Source organism: Hyalella azteca, unplaced genomic scaffold, assembly GCF_000764305.2.
Source record: "Hyalella azteca isolate HAZT.00-mixed unplaced genomic scaffold, Hazt_2.0.2 contig11622, whole genome shotgun sequence".
Taxonomy (NCBI): Eukaryota; Metazoa; Arthropoda; class Malacostraca; order Amphipoda; family Hyalellidae; genus Hyalella; species Hyalella azteca.
The window spans coordinates 10,457-37,715 of NW_025941613.1; the positions used below are offsets into that span (position 1 = coordinate 10,457).

A 27,259-nucleotide genomic window follows, 5' to 3' on the forward strand; every position below is an offset into this window, starting at 1 on the left:
GCCAGAGAGATAGAGAGTCACGGGTGCCAGAGAGATAGAGAGTCACGGGTGCCAGAGAGATAGAGAGTCACAGGTGCCAGAGAGATAGAGAGTCACGGGTGCCAGAGAGATAGAGAGTCACGGGTGCCAGAGAGAAAGATTCACGGGTGTCAGAGAGATAGAGAGTCACGGGTGCAAGAATTAGAGACACAGTTACAAACCTCCAACAGCTAATCTTTTGTATCTAAATGCTCATGAATTTGCATTATCAGGTCTTTAGATAAAAATAGCATTAGAGACAATCATTAACATATCCGTAGAAACGTGTGTAACAGACGAGGGAACCGCCAGTTGACCGATTTCAAGCAAATGAATACATTTCGAAATTCTAATTCTCGTACAATCCACAGAAACACTAAGTTACCCAGTGATATTTTTATTGAAAATAACTAAACTTATATAAACGGAATTTACATAATTAATTTATACATCTTGATACTTGTTTTGTCCTAACACTATGTTCAGAAAATATTTCGAATTGCGATGAAACTTTCAACTACTCTTGGTCAAATATAAATCTAGTAGGTAACGGAGTTTCTGAAGAGAGTGGCGTGTGAAGGAAAATTGCCAACTCCGACAAGGTCCGATCCGTCTGATGGTCAGATGTTGAGCACCACATGGAAGCTCCAATAGGAAAACGATATCGACAATGACCAAAACAAGCGAAGTCGAAAGTCTACGGAGGCTTTGAGATTGTTTTCAAATGTATGTCCGATCCCCGAGAAAACCTCTCAATATTCCTAGAATCACGAATAAATAATCCCGCAATTTGAAATAAAGAATTTCATAAAATATAAGTTAAGGGATCTGTTGCTAATCTAATCACATTGTTTCAATAGAGGGTTCGAGGTTTTACAAGGGCACCCATTTTCAAGTGATGGTTGCATGGCACTGAATCAGTAAATTCTTAGCATAAAAATCATTAGGTTAAATGACCACTCACTATATTTTAATGATTAATGAAAATCTTAAATATTACAGGATACCAAGACGAATCATTCGTGTAAGCAGAAACAATTTTAAAAATATAAAATTTCAAGACCGAGTTTTATTTATTATCGTACACTAGAGGATTTATTTGGAACAATACCTAAAAAATTAAAAGTAAAATTTAATTGAATATTCAATGGAATATACTTTCCGATGACGAAGAAGGCTTTTATATATCAGAATTAAGAAAAGGAAGAATTCAACAGATAATCACATAATTACTCAAAAAATGATTAATTCTTTTGCACATAAGAATTTACACACGCTTGTATCACGCACGTACCAAATTTATGCATCGCAGTAATGCGCTTACTGAACTCAACGAGGGACAACCTTACACATGACGACGCACCTGATCGGTGACCTGCACTCTAAAGTTGAGTCCCGCTCTGTGCTGTGGGTTCTCAAAATCCAGCGGCACTCTAGAGAACAGGTCTGCACCACCTGTGCTTGCTGCTACTTCCACCAGCTGCCAGCCGTGACCGCTCCCTGGCATCACCTGTCGTGCGTGTGAAAGTGCGAACAAGAGATTGTATTTCGATCGATACGAGTCAATAAACTCGTCTGAAAAAATGCTTAAGCTCTAATTTAAGTGTAGTCATGTTCAACTATTGTTATGTTTTATGAATGTATCAAATGCAGGTATTATTATCGATGAAAAATGTACGTTGCTTACACCTTTCTTCCCCAAGACGAAATATAAAATTGATTTATTTGAAAAGAAACTCATATACTTGTCACCTGCTCGATATCGATCATCTTGCTTTGATTGGTTGCACTACTTTTCCTGCTGTCCTGTAATGGGTTTCAAAATATTTTAATGCAAAGATAACTAATAATTAAAGCTCACCGTGCTGCCTATGACATAAACCATCAATTACCCGGTATGCAAACACGTTGCTTGTATCAGGATCCGTCACCACAAGAGTCGAGATGAAATTTTCAGAGACGTTGCTGCGAGATTTGGACGATGGAAGGCCGCGGGAGGGAAATTCTCTGTTGGAAGACAACACTGCGCTGGATGATAGTGCTTCCTTGGGCAACGTGACTTCGATAGACAAAGGAACTCCGTCGGATGACGAAACGTCGGGAGATGGCGATGCTCCGTTGGATGACGATGCTCCATGGGACGAAGAACGCTGGAAAGATGGTTGACGATGTTCGGGGACCACAACATCGACGTGCGATCGCACGAAGGAAGGAGGAACGTCGTTGACGTCGTCGATGTTAACGGTAACGGTGCAAGTACCTGAACAAACAGCAACGTAATGATTTTCTATTCCTTAGCGACGTAATACAATAATTTAATCACATCGTACGCTAACTTAGTGTTTTAGGGGATAACCAAATGTATAGTTGAAATTAATCTTTAAAAAATTAATGGGATTTAATTGTAGGCAGTCAAAAATGACTGGATGCTGATGTGTTTTATTTGGGATCAAGTGTAGGGAAGAAAAATTATCACTTAATTGTACTCCCATCTGCAGACTTTTTTGGAACAAACTGGAAGTTTAGACTTTACGGGACAACACAATTTTATGGTCGCAAGGGAAATGTTAACTGCCGTTTCGTTAGTGCGGGGCGCTATTTAAGAGAGCTTTGCTTTTCGCCAAAGTCGCTGCGTAAAAAAGAAGTCTTTGTCAGAGCAAATGTCAACAAAACCCAAGTTGCTGCGGTCATAAAGGAACTAAATTCACACGCACCGCTCGCAATATAGTAAAAAACGCTTCGAAGAAAAGCTGCTGTTATTTAGCGCACCATCGTTATTTTGAACCCGATGAGCGAGGCATGGGATGCCTGTAGCAGTAGCTAGTACGCTGGATATTTCTAGGATGGATTATCATCATTATAAATGAACAAATTGAATTAAATTAAATTAAAAAAATCTTCAAAGTAGAGTCGGTCGCTATCAAGCGAATCATGCGCATTATTGCAGATGATCCGAAAAATATCTTAACTTAATTATCAACAAACAAGCTTGCGAAAGGAAGGCGAGAGCATGGGGACGTTTCCATTGTTAAGCATACAATTAACAAAATTAACTTCCTTTGTTAAGAAATAATCAAGTGCTCAAAATGAGCAGATTCGACGGATCACCGATTAGAATACGGACGGACGTAGTGGGATCCAAACGAATGGAGCAATGAGATGAACTCATCACTCGGGAAACCGACTGATTTAAAGGCAGAATTTTTCCTCGAGAAAAGCTACATCACAATCTCGCACAAATTCCTTACAAATTATTAAGCTGGGCGGTCAGCTGCGACGACGGACAGGCGACAACAGCAATGCCAGGAAAAAATTAATTGCATTTTTGGACATGGTGGACATTTTTGGCGTACGCGAGCAAAACGAATGAAGGAATTTATATGAATTTATTTCTTGAGTTTGGCTGTAAACAACAAAATTTTATTTGTTCTACTTCTTAACTGGGGAACAAAAAAATCTTCTTCTACTTCTACTTTATTTGTTCAACTTCTTAAGTGGAAACAAAAAATCTTCTACTTCTTAATTTGGGATAAAAAATAACAAATATCAGAAGAAACTTAAGATTAATTTGAATATATTCATAACAATCTCATCGATCCATCAGGAGGAAATGAAGCAGTGCAGGGAAATAACCCATAAATGACGCTTGGAGAAGTTGTGGCGTGAAAAAAACTATTTTAATGTCAATATTGGTTCGGTAATGATGAATTTTCCTTCTATATGAATAGAGAAAAATATGTGAACGGTATTAAACTTTTGTCCGATATTTTAATGACTGCGTTGAATTCAGAGAGTGAGCCATCATTTGGTATTAAGAAGTAATTGAAAACTCCTCAATGTTTCTTAATTAGGAAAAAAAAATTTGGCTATTTATCTCGAGACACCAATAGCAATTCATGTAAATATATATGTTTATATTATCACCCGTAATATCGTTTTATCTGGTGAGGCACCACAGCTCATTGGATGTATTTAGCAGGCAAATATTTATCCTCTTTACATTTCTTTCTTCCAGTAAAGAATGGAAGCACAGCAGCTCGTGTCAGTCCAGCAGACATCTTCTCACCCGGTACCAAGACGGGCGTCAAAACATTGTGGGATTGTGCGCTTCAAAAGAATACGCGGGAATACCGCAAATATAAGAAATATTGTGACGGAATGACGCAAAAGAGGTCAGAAAAACAGAAAATACGTAATAGATGCACGTGGCAAATTATTCCGGCATTACCAATGAGAAATACAATGGACGCAGCATTGATTCGTACAGTGGATCTTGAGAATAATTTGAGCATCGGGGATTATTGAATATTTGGGCAAATACAAAATCAGATATAAGCCGATTATTTTCCAGACAAGTATGGAGCGCGAGTTAAGAACTGAATTTAAACTGGCTATCGACTAAAAATTTGAGAAATCCCTCAAAAAATCTAGGGAATATGAAGGATTAAACAGTTTAGGGATTTGTCAAAGATAATGAATGTTCCTGAGTTCAATTTTTTAATGTTAAAAAATTATCCATGATTCTCGGGAAAGAAATTCGTAAAATTTCCAGTTCATTTAACAGAGCTGCCGTGATGGTGATTCCAGCCTTGGGTGCTCACGAGAATAACTTGTTAATAATCCGGTTATCCTACAGAAAGATATTACAAGACTCGATATAAACTTCGGTGAGCAGCGCCGGGAAAGTTCATACGAGTTGAGCAAGCGGCTTTTGAGGAGCGGACGCGCGGAGTTACTTCTTCTGCATTATTTTAGACGGCGCCTGAAGCTAACCATCAAAATCAGAAACTATCAGAGTCACGACTAAAAAACCGGCAGATTTTGCAGCAGAATGTCGAGTGTAAATTTAATTATATAATATGAAATTTTGGTTGCTTGGGCATAAAATTTCTAGATGGAAAAAATATAATAAAAAATGCACTTCAAACAATTCCATAATGAAAACAATAATTTATAGAGCCCCAGCAAAAACGCTATTTCGCATCTTAAGTCCTAGTATATTCCTCATAAACAAGGTTGGGAGGCATCGATCACCATTATTATTAAATAATGTTATTTATTAAATGGAAAAATATTCATCGCTCACATGAAGCGGGAGCCTTCAGATGGCCAGTAGCAGGAAGCTGAATGTGAAGAACAAGGTTAGCATCTAAGATGGAGCGGAGGATATGAAAGGCTACAGGGACACAGGCAAGAGGTCTACGTGTCTATAGAGTTTGTTACATATCGCATTAAAAGAATAACATTTGTGGAGAACCCACCTTGAAGACCTCCTCCGTCAGTAGCAGCAAGCACAAGCCCGTAAGACGACGTGTGCTCCCTGTCTAGACAGCAGACGGCCGTACGCAGAGCCCCCGTCTGCCTGTCAACTGTGAACATAGGCAGGCGGGAGCGTTCATCAATGACGTTCTTCAGCAGCGAATACGACAGGCGGGCGTTGTCGCCTTCATGCGGGTCGTCTGCGTCGTGCGCAGTCACTACCGCCACGGTCGTTCCTTGAGAAAAAAACTAAATTACCTCATGAAGAATTTCAGACAATAATATTGATATGCTGAAAAAATATGAGAGATAAATTTTTCAGGTGCATGTGTGTTCAGATTTGGGGTAGTGGAAAGCCCCATCAGAAAATAGGTGTCTCGTGAGAATATTCGAAGACACAGTAAAAGTAAGATGCTGCCGCCGTTCACCGTATACCTCATGGTAATCGCAGGGGTAAGACGAGAGTTGGTCTAACGGGCTTGATACAGCGTCTCCTCATCTTGCACATACTTTCTGTGTCTTGTCTGGGCTAGAACTCTCAGTGGCCGCGTCTATTATATTGACACGACCGACAGATTAAAATTTTGGGATACGCCAATTACTAAAATACATTAATTGACCAAAGTTACAGGCTAAAACTGGCGAGAAAAACTGCTTCGATTTCGAGAAATGTGACACTTGGGGAACTTCCAACTTTGACGAAAATTTTTGTCGAATTTGCAGAAAGTGAAACTTGGGAAACTTCCAACTTTGACGAAAATTAACTTGATATCTCTTCCTCAATCGTCATGGGCGAAGGTATAAATCTCGAATATAAAGTCTCTCTTTAATCCTGGTATCTCGAATACAAAGTCTTCAATCCTGGTATCTCGAATACGAAGTCTCTCTTCAACCCTGGTATCTCGATTACAAAGTCTCTCTTCAGCACTGGTATCTCGAATACAAAGTCTCTCTTCAACCCTAGTGTTTAAACCCATAACGTAAAGCTTTGTCAAGTCATCTAAGCAAAGTAGAAGATTTATATTTTTTGTAGTCGTAACAGATTAAACACAAAAGCGCGTAATTAACCGTTGAACGCGCTAGGTTGCCACGACAATGAATACATGAATTTCTTCCTCTCGCCCTCCGCGTGCTTTTTTGACCGCCTTAGACTTACTATAATTTAACCGCTGTTCTAATAGCGACTCCAGAACGACGATTTCATCATATCGTTTCGATATGCGAACCAGATAACGGTAAATATTATTCAAAAAATAAATAAATTAAAACTCTTCAACACTAATTCAACTGGAAATTTGTTGTGCTTAATTTTCGCCCCTTGCAAATCTTTTCTTCGAATGTGAGACACCGAATTTACATTAATCAGATAGCTTACCTCTGAAGATAACTTGAATGAAATAATATTCACTAAGTAAACAATGATACAGGCATCTAATTTGTCCAAAATCTGAACATGAAATATTTCAACGAATTTGACGAAATATCTAGATCGTTATCACTAAGAAAACAATTTAACGCTTGAGATGTGAAGTATAGTCTAAAAATCGTGTTGATTGTTGATACTTTTCAAATGTCGTGCTAATGTTATTCCACATGCGCACTGCAAAACTGTGCCAACAGAAGCTTGCGTAAGAAGTTGGTTGGTTCTGACAAGTATAGAAGCATTCCCTGAACTGAAACACATCGACCAAAGAAATCTCCTAAAGTTTCATGACAGTTTGCAGCAAGCCGAGAGAATATTTCCAATGTTGCGGTTTCTTGTTTCCTTTTAAGTTTTTTAGCTTAATTGTAAAACGTAAATTCTCGGGAAATCAAGCATGAATTTGCCAGTAATGTTCGACATTAAATTATGTCAAGCTCATCAACACCTGCAATATTTTCGAAAAACTTTAGCGACTCAAGTTGTTTAATTAGCTTCGAGTTACATCGACGGTGTTATTGAGAATAGAAAACTTTGAAATTTTAATGTCAATTGCCAACATAACGTAAAATAAGTATATTACGACATGCGATATAGAAGCCACTGCCATTAAAAAGCCGCGAACTTTTCCTAACATCGATAAAAGTCGCATAAACTTGTCGAGCGTGAAACTTGGCTTGTTCACGATAACGGAGCGGAGCTCCAACTTTATGACGAGGGAAATCCGTCTTTTAGAATCAAATAAGATGGAAAAACGATAATTTTTCAGAATTCCAAAACTTGATATTACTACTTGCTGGAAAGACTGAATATGGAAATAAGTTATGAAAATACATTGATCGCTTGCCAAGATATTATAAGGGATTATTTATCGTGATACGGACCTGATTGTCAGGGGCGTAAAAGTTCAAATACTTATTAAAACCTTTTCATATTATATTAAGACAAGCTGCTTTGTCGTGAGTCACCTTGAAATTATAAATCAAATTTTTTCATTAAAAAGCAAAATATTTTTCATTCAGGTTTAAGCGTTATTGAAAAGTTTCATCAATAAAAAACCAAGGCCAAAGTCATGATCATTAATTAAAAAAGTTATCACCTGACATCGAGTTTTCCAAGACGTGTGCGTCGATGACGTCACGCGGGAAGACGGGTGCGTTGTCGTTGACGTCTTTGAGGTTGACGAGTACGTCAGTGGAGGCCGTGTACTGCCCGTCCGTGGCCGTGACCGTCAGACGCCAGCGCGCCTGGCCCGTTGGTGCGTCACGGTCCAACGGCTGCCAGGAAAATGTGAACATTTTTGTACGTTAATTATTCTCGACCAATGTAGTAGCGGGTTCGCCCGTGGGTTCTTATCCTTGATCTAATCTATCAGCTCTAAAAACAATGAAATCCCTAAACGCGACGTTTTATAGAATCTGCACAAACTTTCGTTTACTCCATAATAAAGATTTTCTTACATTTCACTAGCCTGTGTGTTGCAAGTGCGCACGTAATTTACACACCACAGACACCCAACACTCCCGGCCACTTCGTGTACCTGATCTACTGCATTACAATTAAGAAGGTGTGCCAGGTACTCTGCTATGTTTTTGTTTGAAGCCTCCCTCGATCGGTATCAAGGATACTATCTTCGTATTGTATCTTCTCCTCTGGGGATCAGACATCGTCGCAATTTACGTAGAGATCAAGTGTCACTTAATGCCAGACATCAAGCGTCAATTTTATTACGAAGTGATTTTGTTGTAAAGGCTCCAAAGCTCGAATTATTTGCTGTGAGTCTCAATTAGAATGAAACGCTCTAGCTAGTAAGCTTTATTCGCAGCAGCCATGGATTTTAGGACACCTATTTCATTAGGACCCACACATTTCATTCATTTGGCTTTTCTTGAATCGCTAAAATTGCGCAACAAAACTGTCGGCTGAAATCCATCTTAAATCTGTGCGCAAAAATCCGCCAGAATGTAGAGGGCGCCGGGATAATTTCAGTCCCGCCTGAATTTCCCCGCAAAACACAAGAAGTTGGGAATTAAACAGTCAGCGTATGTTATTTACGAGGCCATCGCTCTGCTGCCTGTCTAGAGGCCCAAGATGAGCGGCTTTTGTCTATAACTCCTCGCATATTTTGAGCTTTCCTCAATTGAGGCACAATTCCAATATCAAAGTAATTAGGAAGAATGGAAAATTACAATTTTCACGAAAGCTATTGATTATGAATATATAACGTTGCAAAATATGGTAGAATCGTTTCGGTGTTTAAAATTAATTATCAATAAAAATATTATTTACCTCCAAATTATATCTTTCAGACGAATTTCGTCTCTTTTTGTACTCACTTGTTATGTACTTTATTTTAAACTAAATATTTGATTGTTCTACATAACTTTATGGCAATTCATCATTAAGTTCACTTGAATGGAAACAAGGATGTGTAACTCACTAGGTTATTTTTGTATCGTGGCTGAAAGGCTTTTTACAATTTAATTATTCTAACTTAATTGGGTTTTCTCCTTTGTAATTAAAACCTTTTACGCCTCTAAAAGTAAAAAATGAACGGCTATTAAAAATAGAAAGTCAATTAAAAAATAGAAAAAAATCATTCGAGCATTTTTTAGATATTTTCATAAGACTAAGGAAAAAGCATAAATATAAGAACACCGAATGAAATCCTTTAATTTTTGCGACAAATACTTAAATGAATTCGGACAAAAATATAGTAGGAGCAAAGCTCCACGAAGAATCAAAGAAGCATGCAAAATTGTTCGCTGATAATTTGGCGAAATTTCCACCTGCACTTCTTGCACACCAGACAACGGCATACTGGTATCATGTTTACACCGCTATATATGAGCTCAAATTTTCTGGTCACAGAATTGTCACGGAACGCTCTGCAGGCCGGATAAGGTTGCCATCAATGCTACGATTGTAAATCCTGTGGAGGTTCTATAAAATTTAGCATCGGAAAATCGACCATTGCAACCTTCACTGGCACGTGCACACTCTATGGAGAAGGGTTTGAAATTCTAGCGCACTTTTCTTCGTTAAAAAAATCGGTCGCCTGAACAGAGAAAGATCAGACACAAAAGATTGCCTAGCTCTGCAAAATCAAAATTAAAAAGTCCAATTAGCCCCCTTTTTGCGCATCGTTTCATACATAACTTCAAAAACCACCAGTAAAGTTTTGAGCCTCAATACTCTTGGCTAGCAAATAGAATACCGTATCTGTTAAAAATTTTTCGCATCAATAATAATAATAATAATAATAAAAGCATCTAGTACCAAACGCATTTATTTACATGAGTAAATAACAACGTCGATAAAACTGCCTGGACAACTGAGAAGCGAACGACCTTTCTCGTGAAATATTCCTCAGCGGCACGATGGGCAAGAAATGAATAAAGCTTCAGTGGCAAGAGTGGCAGGCTTCGTGCCCGAGTTATTCATCTCGAGACGCACAGCTGGCCTCGGGTGGCAGGTGGCATTCATCAAGTGGTGGAGCTTATCGTTATTCAGGTATTGTGAACGGCTTTTGAGTTGGCCTGAGTCTTAGCCTTTATTTGAGTATACTGAGCAGCATATGATTCGTCCTGAGTATTTGCGAGTATACAGATCGACCTTTGAAGATTCGTCCTTAGTCTTTGTCGCTATTCGAGCGTACTGAACGGCTTAGCATTCGTCCTGAGTCAGCCGTAATTCGGGCATACTAAACGGCCTTTGAATCTGAGTCCTTGCCGTTACACAGATCGGCCTTTGATTCGGCCTCAGGCTTTGCGTTGTTTGAGCGTACTGAACGACTTATGACTCGGCCGAGTCTTAGCCATGATTCGGGCATACTAAACGGCCTTTGACTCGGCTTGAGTCCCTGCTGTTATTCGATCATGCAAATTGGCCTATGATTCGGCCGTAGTCTTTACCGTTATTCGAGCGCACTGAACGGCTTAGGACACGGGGGCATATTTTGCCGTTATTCGGGCATATGAAAACGGTCTTTCACTAGGCCTGAGGCTTTGTGGTTATTAGGGCATATGAAAACGGCCTTTGAATAGGCCTGAGTCCTTGCGGTTATTAGGGCATATGAAAACGGCCTTTGACTAGGCCTGAGTCTTTGCGGTTATTAACAAACTGAAGTGGGAATGACTGGCCATATAGAGCATTGTTCTTGTTCGTTATACTTAATAATGAACTTACTTTGATTATTAAATTGAAACTAGCCATGTATCCAAAAACACGAAGCATTTAAATGCCGAATCAAAAATCGGGAAAGTTGTAACAAGGTTTAATGTCGACGAGTGGACCCAATCAAGAGGAAGCCTAAATAGAAAAATAAACAAGTTATCGTGAAAAAATCACTTGCTTCATTCAAAATGGAAAGAATAATTTCAACGATTGGAGTGTGAAACGGAATTATACTAATTACGATAACAATCTGAAATAAATAGAATTATAATAAAAATAAGACTCTCATCCGCACAAAATTTCTAGGCAGGATTTGGCGCTTTAAGTAAGAGCGAGAATTGCCGGCCATGCGCCGCCATGATCTTGGTCGTAAATAGGTGGCTTTACGACGTTTCTGAGAGCCGAATTACGACTCGCTTCTCTGTGATGGAGTCCCCTAGTGAAGTAGACATGACCGACTGGCCTGTGACACTCTTGTGATTTATGATGAACTCGTAAATGTAAAACTAGGACTTGACACACTTTTATTATGACGTCATTGAACACCGCATGAAGTTATCGTTACATCGTAAGTTCAAAATTTTAACGCTTGACATGATAATAGAGACATCATTCCGAACAAAATCATTGATGATGTAACAGAAATGAATAACAGAATGAAGAAGGGGAAAATAGTAATAACTGTAGAAATAATAAATATGACGTGCCACTATGAACAACAAATATGTACAGCGAGCAAAAATGTCTGTTATATTCAAGCCGCATAACACAGATGGATAAGATCAAAAGGATTCATTTACAGGTTTTAGAATAAGAATACCGAACGGAAAGCTCGACATTATATGCTAGAGACAACGATTTTTAATAATAAGTATCGGAGAAAAAATTCAAAAATCCCGTCACCGTACATGTAACATAGACATTTGAGGTATCAACAGCTGGCTCATTCCTCGGCTTTCCATTGAGCCAAGCCACGCACGGAACGCTGTATTCCAGCATATCAATTAAATTCATCAGCAAGCAATGTATCACTTGAGCCAGGCGATTCAATGGACTGAACGCTCCACTTAAGCCTACATAGCGAATATGTCGAATTCGGCATTAAATCAGCAAGGCGCAAGCAAGGCTTGCCGAGCGAAGCGGTTTGACGGTGAAATGCCGTCCATGCGTGACCTTCAGTGGAAGCTAAAACCTCATTCGTGTCTCACGACAATTCTGCAGTTAGTGTAATAGGCAGAAATTATTCCAGACCAAAAGAATGTCAGGTCAGTTGGATATAAGTGAATCGCTGCCGATTTCTCGGGATCAGCGGCAAAGTCCGCCAGTGACATCGCTAAATCATCCTCCTCGGGAGATAATGGAACCTTTATTGGAATTTTGGACCATCTGTCAGGGCGCAAACGGAACTGCCTGGTCACTGATCGCGAAAATACTACCTAATAAATTTTATATGTTTGGAGTGGAAAATAGAACTGTGGGTATTTTGGATGATTCAAAATTAGTAAACAGTCAGATCAACATATTATAGTCGTAACATTCTGCCTGTAATCTTTAGAAGGGGATAGTTTCAAGACAGCAATTTCCTGAAAACTGGTATTCATTTTTTAGCATTTACAATTGAGTAAAGTTTTCAAATTTCGCAAGTTCGTGCTACCATATAACAGTCTCCAATACGTCATTAACAATTTCACAATAAAATCGCACGCCACTGTCTTCTCACAACTCCCCCAAATATGGACGACGGGACAGCCCACCGTGTTGAGCGTCCCCGCCAAATTGGTTTAATTAAAGAGCACTCAGAGAAATGAGACTTTGTCCAAATAGCGATTCACTATCAGTCCTTGTGTGGGTCATCGTGACCCAGTTTTTCCCGGAAAAATGCCGGATCAGCTTCCTGGCTGGTCGAGATGAGCGTCGGGTTGCACGCGGCAACGCGCGTCTGGCGATGTGTCGACATCCAAGTTCCGCCGAGGGCCGCCATGTCAATTGTTGAACAAGCGAACAGCGCGGCAAGAAATGAACGCACAGATAATGAAGAAAAAACATACATAATAGTTTAATGTTATCAATAGAATTGGTTGTTTGAAAACCGAGAGAAACAAGATAATTCAGAACTTCTTAGCCCGTACTTCTTAGAACTTCTTAGCACCGTAACCTCCATAATTAATATAACCCACAATCTATATAGAAGTTAGTCCCGACCTTAACCATCGAAGGGGAAAATAACATTCAAAGCCAAAGAAGTAACATAAGCCTTGATAGCTGCTAAATATTAAACAGAAATAGTTCAATAAATACCGCAGACCTTTGAAGATAACAATGAAACGAAACTCGGCATCGATTAGCATGCATAAACATTCTTAATTGGAATGTTCGTCGGTAATAGAAACCACAATGACCTCTTTGAAACAACATCAAACATGTTGTCAAATGCGCGCGATACGCCTGCAAAAATTCTTGCTTGCATCAATGAAGTTACGATCAAACGAACTCAAAAATTGCAAGAAAACATACTAAGAGCGGGAAATATCTACAAAATTATTCATGTGCATGCTATGACTTGACAATTATCATGTATAGAACAAGCATGAAGCTAGAACAAATTGCTCTACCAAAGAAAGGAGCGACCCATGCAGTGAGCTGATAATCTTTCGAAGGTAGCTACTGTATATGCGAAGGGGAAGTTGGCTGCTGAAGATGAACTTCTAGAAGATCGCATGGCACTTGAGCAAACTTGGCAAGACTCGCAGCTTCTTTGAAGCGACGTTCGGCAGGTATAAAGAGCACCTAATTATCTCATTAGGAGCATATTATTTTGTATAAAGAACACTCAATTATCAGGGTCTCGAGTGCCAACGATAGCGCGAGCCTCCAAATGAAACATCATTGAGTGGGTAAAATAAATTTACTTATGAAAACGCGACGAAGACTGACTACGTTCTACTTTCTCGTTCAACTTTATCAAGTCGTTCTATACCACAAGTAGATTCTCTATAAGGGAGACAATTAAACTGTTATAGATACATCCACGTATGACAAGCACATTCACCACAAGAACAAAATCGACATTAACTCACGATGAGCTCGCTTTGTGTGAACTCCCGAGTTCGCGGCTACGTTAGTTCTACAATTCCAGACGAATTTTTCCCGTCGGACAGGACCAAATTTTCAACGATATATTAAAGATAAAGGTGCGGATGACGATTGAGATGAATTCCCAATGAGATTTTCACGCCTTTTCAGTGAACTCACAGATTTTGTTGAATTCATCACGCGAACAATATTTATAAACAAATTTTAGATGAATCGTGGGTCATTATCTAGGTTAAAATTTACCAATTGTGCGACAGAAACTTTCGAATAGGCGTGCGAAATTTTCAAGTAAAAAAAGTGCAGTGAAATCCGAAAAACACAAGTCCAGGAAAATACAAGAAACAGAAATTCATAACTTCGATTCTTCCAGCAAAGCAAAATATTCCATGACGACCATTTCTCTGAATTTGAATCGAGCGGAAAATCCATCCTTTAATTGGAACGGAACTAATTCATGCCTGCATATCTGTAATAAACTATCTTTACCATGTTCAAATGATGTACATATAAACTAACTGGTCACTGAAGCCAGAAAGGATGTAAAATTTACCAACATTGTTGCAGTTGGCAAAAGTAATCGCACCTTCAATTACTTTGTAAACACGACCGTTTTCATTGCAAAGCAAACTAGAATTGAGCTCAAGAGTCTTAAGGCTAACATTGAAAAGATTTTGAAAGTAAAGAACTTCCTTTTCAGACGTCATAAAGGATTGAAATGAGATGCCCGAGATTCCTTTCTATTGAAACACCAAAATGAAACAGCTAGATGAAGTGGAAAGGACAAAAATATACAGATATGAAACTATCCAACGTCAGAGTTTTTTCCGCTGTATTGATTCCTGGTAAACATCGGCGATAAAAACAAGACCTCTGGACATCCTAAGAGAAAAGCGACGCTGAAAGTCTTGCAAAAGGCAGCTAATTCAAGATGTACGTCAAGACAGTCAGTATCAGCGAGAGAGCTTTGGAGGAATAAAATATGATCTTCGTAAGACGACGTTCATTACTTCGTTATGAGATCGTCAATAAGAAATTAGTAGCCTTCTTCTAAAATGAGACGGATATATAGATATCGGAAAAAAACGCACGCCTCTCGAGAAACATTTTGCGATCTGTTTTGGATATTAAACAGTAAATATACATCTTAAATTCGGTTGTTGATCACCACTGTAGGGTTTTATGTTATAAGCCAGTGCAACAAACAGCATTAACAAAAAATAACTGAGAATTTACCGATAACTTTGCACCACACGCGAATAAGAATGAATAACAGAGCACATAACTGGGAGCCTCGTATAACTTTCTCCAAGTTTACCTCGACAGTAGCGAATTTTGTCATTGCGGTCACGTTCACATGGCCATGAGCTCGCGTGAGATGTGAAATTGTGAATTCATTGCGATCTTTATAGAAATTAAATTTAATCGGGACTTCACCCCCAGCACTGACGATTTAATTACATTCAGAAGAGTTACTGCTTTTATCTCCGGCAAGAAACTCGCTACGACATCGCTTTTGGCGAGCGAGGTCAGCGCAGTGAGTGAGCAATTGCAATTAAAATAGAAACTAACAACAGCAAAAATGAATAACTGGCCGAATAATCAATTCTGAGATGTAAAACCAACGAGAATGCACGATTTTTACGCAAATAAATGCTTTTTATAACTGGATCACTGATAAATTAAATTGATAACTGCATCACCTAATTTAAGACAAATATTTAAACTCGTACTTCCTATAATAAAGGTTAATGTCATGACAACCAACTGCAAAGAATTAAAAATTCAAAGTAACTAATTGCATGTCAAAGGAACCTCCCATTGACGAAGCTATCATTGATGTTAACCAATTTCACGTCATCCCACCCGGCGCTCTCATGAGGACCTCGTGAAGCCACAAATTAATATGGACAACGCACGCTATTCACGCGTCCATGGAGCGTCAGGAAAAAACGTGATTAGTTACTTCACCAGTAACGATAGCTGCGCTACAAGCGCCGGGACTGTCTATTCCCGGGTGGAGGGGGAAGAAGACGTTTTTTTCTGAACCCACCTGAAGTAAGTTCATATAATAAAGTGAATAATATCGATAACAAAACGAATGCGGACAGCGATAGAACTCGAATCCTGTCACACGCGAATAAAGATTAACGAGCGTTCCGAGTGCGAGCAGGACAAACTCTTATTGGACATGCAGCCATCTGCAAAAATGAGACAGCGAGCAAGAGAAAGCTGAATATTAAAACCTCTGAACCTTTTAATGCAAGAACGCTTCTTCAAATTTCCCGGTGATATTGGATTGCACCTACGGTTCGGATTCAATCGAGTAATTCAAATACATGGGAATGCAGTTATTTTTTATGTACATATATGATGTCGTACGTAGTGGAGTGACTCGGTCCAATACTGAAGAAAAGTAATGGACCGTAACGGAAGTGTTTACCAGTTTGCCGTTCTGCTCACCTTAAGCACGTAGATGGTGCCGGACTCGGGATCAACGGAGAAGGCAGCGCGGCGACGCGTCCAGTGTTTGCTCTTGGAGACCGAGGGCGGGGCGACGGCGGGGGGCGGCGCCCCTGGAGACCGAAGCGCCGGACCCGCGAGACCGAGGACGATGTCACTGACGAGCGACGAAGAGACCGGGAGAAGTCGTGACGACGACTTTGCTATGGGAGTCACGTGTGGCTGATGGGGTTTACTCAGAGACGATGATCTTGATTGGGGAAAATGTTGACGTCTCGTAGCTTCGCTGTTAAGATTATCATTGTGGGGGTTAGGACTGGGATCCTGAGGGTGGGGGTCCTGGGTTTGGGGGACCCCGTCCCCACTGAGGGAGTAGCGCAGCACTCCCCAGCTGCCCCCATCACGATCCCGTGCGACCACCTGAAAAAAATTCTTAGTATAAATATACGCATCGTTTTAAATAATATTGATCACAAAGTGTTTATGTTTCGGAACACCAACAAATATATTAATTCCTAACAATTCAATGCCTTCAAGATTTTCAATAACCTACTAGATTCAGTACGAATTCAACCCAAATATTATCTTGATAAGCCCAAGCCGACCAAATTGTAGTAGCCATATTTGTTATGAATGGGAGGCAATGAAGCCTCGCGACAGGAAGGCGCGCTCTTTATCAGAACTCAGATCAGGAATCCAAGTAGCACTGGAACCGCCATAAAAACCCAAATACGAGCATTGGAATCGAATAAGGAATATCGGGAATTCTATCATTGCTACCCAACTGTAAATAACAGTTGAATCATCACTGGCGTATCACCGGCCATGCATGGCCACCGATAACCCGCCGATGTTGCTCACGGAATTTAGTCTTGCAACGAACGCATATGAAGAACATGCATGCCGCAGCGAGCACAGCTTTTACTGCAGGCTCATATCAGAGCTCAAATGAGAAGTCGCTGGAGTTATAAAATTTCAATGATGATATTACTTCCAAACTACTATATAAGTACAACAAGTTCAATACCCCTATAAGAACGTTACAGCCTATTACATTAAAAGACGATTTCGATACTCCTACAAGAATCTTACAGTTTACTAAGTTAATATACAGTGATACCTCGACTTACGAACGCCTATATTTGCGAACTTTACCAGATACGCACTGGAAGTTCAAGATATTTTTGCCTCCGCGTACGAACATGTCCCAGCTTACTAACCCATTTTCAGTTTGGCTTTAAAACTCCAGTTTCTATTGTTCACAACATCTGCTATCAACTCATATGATTCGGCCACTTCGTTAGAGCATGTGATCGCTGCAACATCTCCGGTATTTTACGTCCGTGGTCTTATTTCTTTCCGGTGATTCATATATTTTATTTAATTGTGTTTATTAAATTAGTGCACGTTAAATACCAATAAGTAATTGATCATGACATCTAAAAAGACTACTGAGAACTGGCGAATAGAATGATACGAAGATTATTGAGTCAATAATTGACATTCAGCTTCAATTCCTAGCCTTATAGTTTTTATTTATAAATTCTTTAATTCCTATTAATAGTTATGGTTTTGTGTGTTCTATGTTAATGACTTTATGGAGTAATAGTTCAAAAAAAAAGACATTGCGGCATGCATTTGTTGCCTTTACACGAGTTCTTCTAGAAATTCATTCCACACACAAATTGGTGTTTCTTTCTACTGCATCAAGTCAAACTAGATCATAGTCGGTCGTTTCTAAATAATTATAATTAGAAGTATAACCGTTTCTGTTTTAAGTGCAGACAATATTAATTAGGCTTTTACGTTTGATGGAATATTTTTCGCTGTAATATTCTATAAATAGCACGTACAAGAGAACTGCTCGACGGTCAAATGTTAAAATCAACCTTGTGATATAACAACCAATCAGTCACTCTTGGCATTCGTTTCCACGCCAAGTGCACGCCACGCCAAGTGCACGTCATCTCACATTAATCCGTAAAGTTATATTTATACTCTAATTGCCAGAACCTGATTGTGCAGAGCCGCAACAACCAGAATTGGTTTTGCTTCTACTATTTTATTGATATTCATGCGTAAGTTGAGTATTTTCCGCAAATTTACGGACGGTTTTTCAGGCTCATCGCCGACATGCAGCTACAGAAATTACGACCCAATACACAACGTTTTGTATACTCGCGCTTGGCGTTATATAATATAATAAACTTGCCACATAATTAGCTTGGAGTTTGGAGTCCTCAGAAATATTTCTTTAAAGCTATCATAATATTTCGGCGACCATCAGTGAACCATTCATGTGAAAAAACAACAAGCACGAAACTGACAATGCGCTGCAATCGCCAACACTTTGGTCCACATCATATGGGTTTCGCATCATTTTTAACGCCCTCTCGATCCCTTTGCCACGACAAAACATATGCATGAAATACGTCCTAACTTAGGGATATCGGATAGATATTTTTTTAACAAACACAAAATCGTATTAATAATCTTTTAAATACCGAAATTCAGTGTCAACACAGTATACAAATATGAACAGATCACCTACAAATCGGCGTTATCTCTTAATAAAAAACATTTGGAGTCCGCAAAGTATAACGAAGAGTAGATCGATCTGGATTTGGGATATACCTGTATGTGAGGGAACTGAAATCAGAGAACTAGACTGAAGTTTTCAGCTACAGGCTCATTATCGGCAGAACGGTACAAATCTTCACTACAAACACATCTCTTAAAAGCTAATCAAGACCTCCTACATGGATCGAATTTCAATGCTAAAAAATTGGAGAGAAATGCTTTGATGATGGACCTTGATTAGTTGGCGTTGAATTTTGAGATGCATGGCTTTGGAGTACGTCGACTAATTAAATTATTCCTACACAGAAGGTGGATTAAAACAAATTAATCTCCACTGATAAAAATAATTTTGACAGTGAAAGAAGCCAACAGAGGAACTAATTCAGAAAGAGATTTAGAAAATAAATGTAATTTATTTTAGGAACGAAAAACAAAATAATTCAATGATTTTCCCAGGATCAAATTTACCATTATAGCTATTAACCTAATTCGTAGATAATTTAAACATTGATACAATTTCCCCAAAGTTAACTTTCGAGCAACTAGGTGAACATATTCTTTTTTAACCTCCTTCTCCTACCGAGAGACGCAAGTGAGGATGTCTCGGAACGACGCGACACTTAACTGCGCCGGTGTTTACACTGCATATAAAATTCATATCCTCGTATTATGTTCCAGAGCTTCCTGAAACTATTAGTTCTTACAGCTTCCATCCATTAACAAGGATCCAAAAGTAGTACGCTCAAATCTTAGATGGCAGTATCAAGCAGGAATTGCGATGAATGCTTTTTTCAGGCTTATATGCAATTGGATATTGTTGAATGAAGTCATCTTGTGAGTGGAAAAGTAAGTGCATCAAATATTCGAGTCCCCACATGGATGTCACTGAGATTAGCAATGAAAAATAAATGTTAGCTAATTAAGAAAATTTGGTTTATGAATTGAACGCAAACTCTAACCGCAGGTTACATACATGCAATAGAGATTAGTGAAGCTCGTCCATGAGTAACTCAAAAAAAAATGAAGCGGATTTTTTCTTCAAAAGTATCGGGCCGAGTGCAAAAAATATGAGTAAAGATAGAACAACAGATTAAAATCGACCAATAAATAGCCACTTGCAACTAATCAAGATAAAAGATTGACTGAAGCAATAAGCTATACACAACAGATGCCAGACTCAAGTCACCTAAAGCAAAGAGCCCAACACGGCAGCATTTCGAGTGCAGCCAAAAAATATGGAGGGAAATCCCAAGTGCAATGAAGATGGCAAATTAAAGACGCCGTCGTGGGCGCGCGCTGTGAATTCCTTCAGCGAACGCGAGACGAACTGCGCGAGTTCAGGTGCCGTAATTCGTGGGGTTCACGAGTTCGCGTTTACAAGCGCGTTGATGGATTACGCGATACTTTTTTTCATTGATAAAACAATGACCGTCAAACATAGGGAAAAAGTCAAAGGTGATGACACAAAAACGCTTAAGTATAAAAAACGCCACAATGTTATTGTTCTGAATTTTAGCGCCAGAAAAGTAGGAAGAATGCTGCAATGATGAACCGTTCCAAAGCAAAGTGAAAAAGCGTGTTCATAGAGATAGTATATTAATTCAAATGTTTATTGTTTAGTAAACAAAAATGTTTCATATACTTAATGCTTTATGACCATTCTAAACATGCGATATCACTTAGGTTATATTTTTTTACACCCAACAGTGGCATAGGTGAAGTGTTCCCCTGAATTTCAAGTAAAAGCAATTTTATTACAATTGTATTTATTAGTTGCATCATAGACGTTCTTCCTACTTTTATCCACCTGTTCTCTGGACCTTATAAGAATAAGTTGTCGAAATGTTGGAATTTGAACACACAACATGAGGCACGACTGTAACTTACGAGAACAGCAAGTGTCTCAACACTAATATCAAAATTAACGATGAATCAGCACGACGCACCTGTATGACCGGCTTGGGCAGGTGTCTGTCGTCTTCCTCAGTAATCTGCGTCTGATAAACGTCGTTGGCAAAACGCGGCGGAAACTCGTTGACGTCTTCGACAGTGACGTACAACGTCGCTTCTGCGCTGCCCTGAGACGTACGCGCCTCCAGCGGCACCGTCAGCTGTGACGTCAATAATAAGAAGATACGTTATTGGTGACAGTAATGCGGGCGCATTCAAGTATTGGTGTACGGGAATACTGATCACTGAAAAGAGAGGATAATAAGAAGATGCGTTATTGGTGACAGTAATGCGGGCACATTCAAGTTCATACGATGACACGGCGCAGGCATGTTTAGCGCCATACGATGACACGGCGCAGACATGATTAGCGCCATACGATGACACGGCGCAGGCATGATTACATTCCTGAGAGGGGATCTGCATTTCAGAGGAGCTGTGAGGACGGGTAAGATCTCTGGCGCCTTGAGCGATTTGTGAAGGACTAGATTAAGATCCTGCAATACTAGAAGAGCAGAGAATTTGTGAGGGTGGAGAAGAGAAGAGGCATTAGTGAGGGCAGAAAAGAGTCAAGAAAGTAGTGAACGTCGAATGCAAGAAATTCAACATCGCAGGCTGATTGATGGAAATAAAATAATCGACTGACCAAGTGCAATCGTACGAGGTAAAGCCTTAAATATGTGGAAATTATTGATAACTTAAACACATCACGTTTAATTTAAATATCTTTGCAAGAGCTTTGCACCGCAGAACCCAAGGGCAACCAGAGCATAACTAATTGTCGGCTCACATATGGCACGCATTACGAGTTCTTAAGAAGATGGGTGAATTAGAGCGTTCATCTTATTTTCGCCATTAACAATGTATTAATAATTTCCACCAGTTCAACGCTTTCCATGCAGTGAGAGGACCTGACGTTAGTTCTAACAATACTCCTAGATTAGCCCGACAGCCTGACAACAGCAAGCGTTCATAATTGACGGTTGAACTAGTATATAGTTCATTCATGTTCACAATTGACGTACTAGATGGGGATATATAGTTCGCAACGACCGGTGGTTGGATACGTGTTCCTTAGGCGCTGCTTGCATTTGGGCCCTTAAAGGAAGCTTAATTGGGGCGGAATGGTGCCGCCAAAATCTTCTGACCAAATACAATTTGAATAAATTCAAACTGCCTACGTAAAGCGCAATTAATAAGGATGAATTTTTGCAATAATAATAAGACGGAATAATGTACATGATTTCAAGCACAAATGGCAATCAGGGATCCAGTTGTCGGGCGATTGCCGGGAAGCAATTATTTCCATCGATATGGAAGAACTGTATAGGAGCACTGGCACAAATCACCCTCATCAATCGGAAGTTAAGTTTCGCCAAAGTTTAGGTTAGAATAGTTTTCCATGAGCAAGGAACAATCAACACTTTAGTTGAAGGAGTCATAGTTTTTCTATGGCAACTGTCAAAGTTTGGACAAAATTCCCCATCGAAAGGACGGTTCCTAAGGAGCAATTACAATTGTAGTTGTCATTCCTCCGGAAAACGAAGCCGTAGAGGCTCGAAATGAAGGATAAGAAGTTAGCGCCCGGAAAAAAATTAGTAGACGAGAAAAAAAGTGCTGACTCAGGCGTCTTTGGCTATAAGAGTTCCTGCATTTGCGAGGGAGAAAAACTCGTCTGCAGGGCAATTGGTTCCTGATTAATTGCACCTACAATGTCATGGTCGTGAAATTGAGCCTAATCTCGACTGGACTTCTCCAGCGATTACGCTCAAGAAAAAACTAGAAGACTCGAAGTCCGAAGTTCCGAAGCCTGATGCATATTGGATCAAAACTACGTGGCAGATGACAAGAAACTTGCTGAGTCTCCAAGTTCAGCTTGACATTGTTAATAAATATTGTAAGTAAGATACTATGAAGAATACATTTCAATGACAGCGGCGTAAAGCGTATCAGACTAATGAACACTTTTGTGATAACAGTATTAATGAGCAAGGTTTCAATGATCCCGCATATAAATACAGCTTGAGATCAAAACAACCGATTTGATTTTATTAAAAGTGCATTTAACACCGCATTTGGATGTTGTGTATTGAAGATTTTTTTTTTGATACTTTATCTAGGGACAAGTTAACCGTCGTAAAGGTTGTCGGTACCAGAATTAAGCTAGGTTTGGTAACAGGTTGGCATAGTCACCGGTTAGTCATATGATAAGAATATTGCACGTTTTTCTGACAAGTGAAAATGGTCTGAATTCTGAGCTTTCGTTAGATAGCCACTAGAAACCCACCATTTGCTAATCAATAATCCTGGAATGAATTCCGCGCTGCGAATGGATTGCTCACAGATACAAGAGAGTAAACCAGTTATATTGAATCAATTATTCTCTTAGAGTGGGGCGCGTTTCACCGGTGTTGACTTTACCTGCATCTCGAAATTTTTTATCTAGCAAAGCAACGGCAGGTGGGACGACCTGAGAACCGATTACTTCAAAATGAAAACGGTTTGTTATTATTCTTAAGTACCACAATTAATAAAGTACATAAGGAAAACATCCTAGAATGTTTAACTACCACAACTCGAATATTATACATATTTCCGTATTACACGGATACATCAGTACCGATTCACTCTCAATACAAGAGTAAAGCGGTTTTCTCAATACATCTCAGTACACATAGCACATGTATTATTTGGTCTCCAACTCACGTGTGCTGTAGTTTCTCTGTCGAGAGGCGACACTAGCGCCACGACGCCGGTGTGCGGCTGCACCGTGAACCAGTAGCGCTGCTTCCAGTCCAGCAGCGAATACCGCACTTCTGATTCTGCTCGTAGGAATATGATGTCTTATTTACGAACACATGTTTTGATGAACTTAAAAATGAGACTAAATTGAGATACCAGTAGCGCTGTCTTCCAGTCCAGCAGCGAATACCGCACTTCTGATTCTGCTCGTAGGAATATGATGTCTTATTTACGAACACATGTTTTGATGAACTTAAAAATGAGACTAAATTGAGATACCAGTAGCGCTGTTTCCAGTCCAGCAGCGAATACCGCACTTCTGATTCTGCTCGTAGGAATATGATGTCTCATTTACGAACACATGTTTTGATGAACTTAAAAATGAGACTAAATTGAGATACCAGGGGCCATACTTTCAAAATTCGCTAAGTGAACGTAAGTACTTACGCTCTATTTTCTTGTCTATGATTGGTGGATACTTTCAAAGCTCGCTAAGTGAACGTTAGTACTTACGCTCTATTTTCTTGTCTATGATTGGTGGATTTTGCTGTAAAGGCCGTCAATTATTGGCTGATGAACTTACGATCTCTTAACTTTTATTGAAAGTATAGGTCCAGTAGCGCTGCTTCCAGTCCAGCAGCTAATACCGCACTTCTGATTCTGCTCATAGGAATAAGATGTCTTATTTACGAACACATATTATGGTGAACCAGTAGCGCTGCTTCCAGTCCAGCANCTTGCTGGGCACACAAACTGCACACGCACTGCAAGGCTGAGCCCAATTACTTGCTGGGCACACAAACTGCACACGCACTGCAAGGCTGAGCCCAATTACTTGCTGGGCACACAAACTGCACACGCACTGCAAGGCTGAGCCCAATTACTTGCTGGGCACACAAACTGCACACGCACTGCAAGGCTGAGCCCAATTACTTGCTGGGCACACAAACTGCACACGCACTGCAAGGCTGAGCCCAATTACTTGCTGGGCACACAAACTGCACACGCACTGCAAGGCTGAGCCCAATTACTTGCTGGGCACACAAACTGCACACGCACTGCAAGGCTGAGCCCAATTACTTGCTGGGCACACAAACTGCACACGCACTGCAAGGCTGAGCCCAATTACTTGCTGGGCACACAAACTGCACACGCACTGCAAGGCTGAGCCCAATTACTTGCTGGGCACACAAACTGCACACGCACTGCAAGGCTGAGCCCAATTACTTGCTGGGCACACAAACTGCACACGCACTGCAAGGCTGAGCCCAATTACTTGCTGGGCACACAAACTGCACACGCACTGCAAGGCTGAGCCCAATTACTTGCTGGGCACACAAACTGCACACGCACTGCAAGGCTGAGCCCAATTACTTGCTGGGCACACAAACTGCACACGCACTGCAAGGCTGAGCCCAATTACTTGCTGGGCACACAAACTGCACACGCACTGCAAGGCTGAGCCCAATTACTTGCTGGGCACACAAACTGCACACGCACTGCAAGGCTGAGCCCAATTACTTGCTGGGCACACAAACTGCACACGCACTGCAAGGCTGAGCCCAATTACTTGCTGGGCACACAAACTGCACACGCACTGCAAGGCTGAGCCCAATTACTTGCTGGGCACACAAACTGCACACGCACTGCAAGGCTGAGCCCAATTACTTGCTGGGCACACAAACTGCACACGCACTGCAAGGCTGAGCCCAATTACTTGCTGGGCACACAAACTGCACACGCACTGCAAGGCTGAGCCCAATTACTTGCTGGGCACACAAACTGCACACGCACTGCAAGGCTGAGCCCAATTACTTGCTGGGCACACAAACTGCACACGCACTGCAAGGCTGAGCCCAATTACTTGCTGGGCACACAAACTGCACACGCACTGCAAGGCTGAGCCCAATTACCGCCGTGCTCGCAAATAATGATAACGAGGCGTGGCGGGGATGTTTATTGGGAGTTGCGGAGAATATTATTCAATATATGCAAACTTTAACGTTCAATCCTGCTGTGACCACGAGCATAAATTAGTCCTCATGTTGCCTGATGACATTTAGGTTAGCATTTCAGTTACTAAGCTCATTAGTGACACCGTTATGAGTTCATAATCATACTCTAATCGGAATAAATTAACCTAAACTGCTACAATCGATCATTGTTCTGCGCTTTAGCTCGTTCTTAATCTCCTTTTGGCGAAAATTGATTCAATCAGCATTAATAAAGTTGGATAATCGAACCAACATTCATATAAATTAGTACAGTACTGCAGGGATAAGTTCCGGTCATCGATGCAGTCACTCGTTATACTTATCTTGAGGATGGCACTGAAGGAAACTAATTAATCGAAGTAGCATTCGTATTTCCTAGTGCAAATACTTCTTATCTTCTTATTTTAAATGCTTTTGAGGGGCGCAAATCTAATAAACATGTAGACACTAACTCCTTTTATTTTCTAAAATGTGGAATTAAATGCATTTCATGACACTATCAGACTATAATAATCAGAGCACGAGAGAATTGACGCTGCGGCCGCAGAAGCTGCAATTATCTTCCGTGGAGTTTCAGGACCTCAAGCGCCGGCGGTGAAAGCAGCACTCGCTCTGCATACAATGAGGCATAAGTCCCCAAAATTTGGTTCGTATTTCCACCCACGCCAGAAGATTTACCTTTGTTCCTCGTGCAGTACATTAGGCAGCTAAGAATATTCTGGTCCTTGTGAGGAAACAATTCCACGCAATGGATGTCTTTATTTGAGGGCAAGAACGGGCGGTCGAGGGCGGTATACATGATACCGCGCTGAGGGCCGCTGTTGCTATGCTTTTGCACGTTAAAAGCTCCAAGATTAAAAAGATATTCGAAAAAAGTGTGGTTACATACATTTAAATACTGATTAGTTCAAAATTTGATTATTAATACAATTTGAAATTAATTAATTAATACAAATACAGACGAAATTATTTAATTAATACAGAAAGTAATTAATAATTAATATGAAATTAATTAATACAAATACAGAAGTTGAAATTTATATGGTGATAAAATATAATTAAATTATTTTGTTCATTTAACAAACTTCAAAATTGGCTCGTTTATTACAAGGTTAATGAAAAACTTAATATGCATTTAAATATTTAGAAAAAAGGAATAATTGTTGAACAATTTTTAATTTGGTGCAACCATATTAATTGTTTCTAATCACCATAGACCTAATGCTGTAAGGTTCAAAACTTTAAATCGGCAGAGAGACAAGCGACAGAGATTATACAAATATTTTCAATAGCTACAAAATTTGAAGAAAACACTGGTAGAGGCTCCTGGGACTCTAGAAAAGAAACAACCCTCAGGATACACAAATAAATTACAACAACACGATGATACAAATTTATAGAGGATGGAAACCAGGAGATACGAAAAGCATCGAAAGCAAGCGACCAGCCGTCAGAGCATAAGACCGGCAGGCAGAGCATAAGACCGGCAGCCAGAGCATAAGACCGGCAGCCAGAGCATAAGACCGGCAGCTATAGAGCATGTGTATAAGAGACAGATATTATGGTG

At 40.0% G+C, this 27,259-nt stretch overlaps 1 protein-coding gene across 1 annotated transcript in view; it reads right to left on the reverse strand.

Annotated features, from left to right (window-relative positions):
* Positions 1-27,259, reverse strand: part of LOC125178650 (protocadherin-16-like) — a 37,570-nt gene that overhangs the window by 4,269 nt on the left and 6,042 nt on the right. The window contains exons 2-8 of the mRNA XM_047882912.1: positions 23,663-23,778; positions 20,953-21,117; positions 16,427-16,846; positions 7,797-7,974; positions 5,280-5,513; positions 1,911-2,278; positions 1,382-1,528 (exon numbers count right to left, since the gene is read on the reverse strand). Of these exons, the coding sequence (XP_047738868.1) occupies positions 1,382-1,528; positions 1,911-2,278; positions 5,280-5,513; positions 7,797-7,974; positions 16,427-16,846; positions 20,953-21,117; positions 23,663-23,778 (1,628 nt within the window). The remainder of the gene's footprint in view (positions 1-1,381; positions 1,529-1,910; positions 2,279-5,279; positions 5,514-7,796; positions 7,975-16,426; positions 16,847-20,952; positions 21,118-23,662; positions 23,779-27,259) is intronic.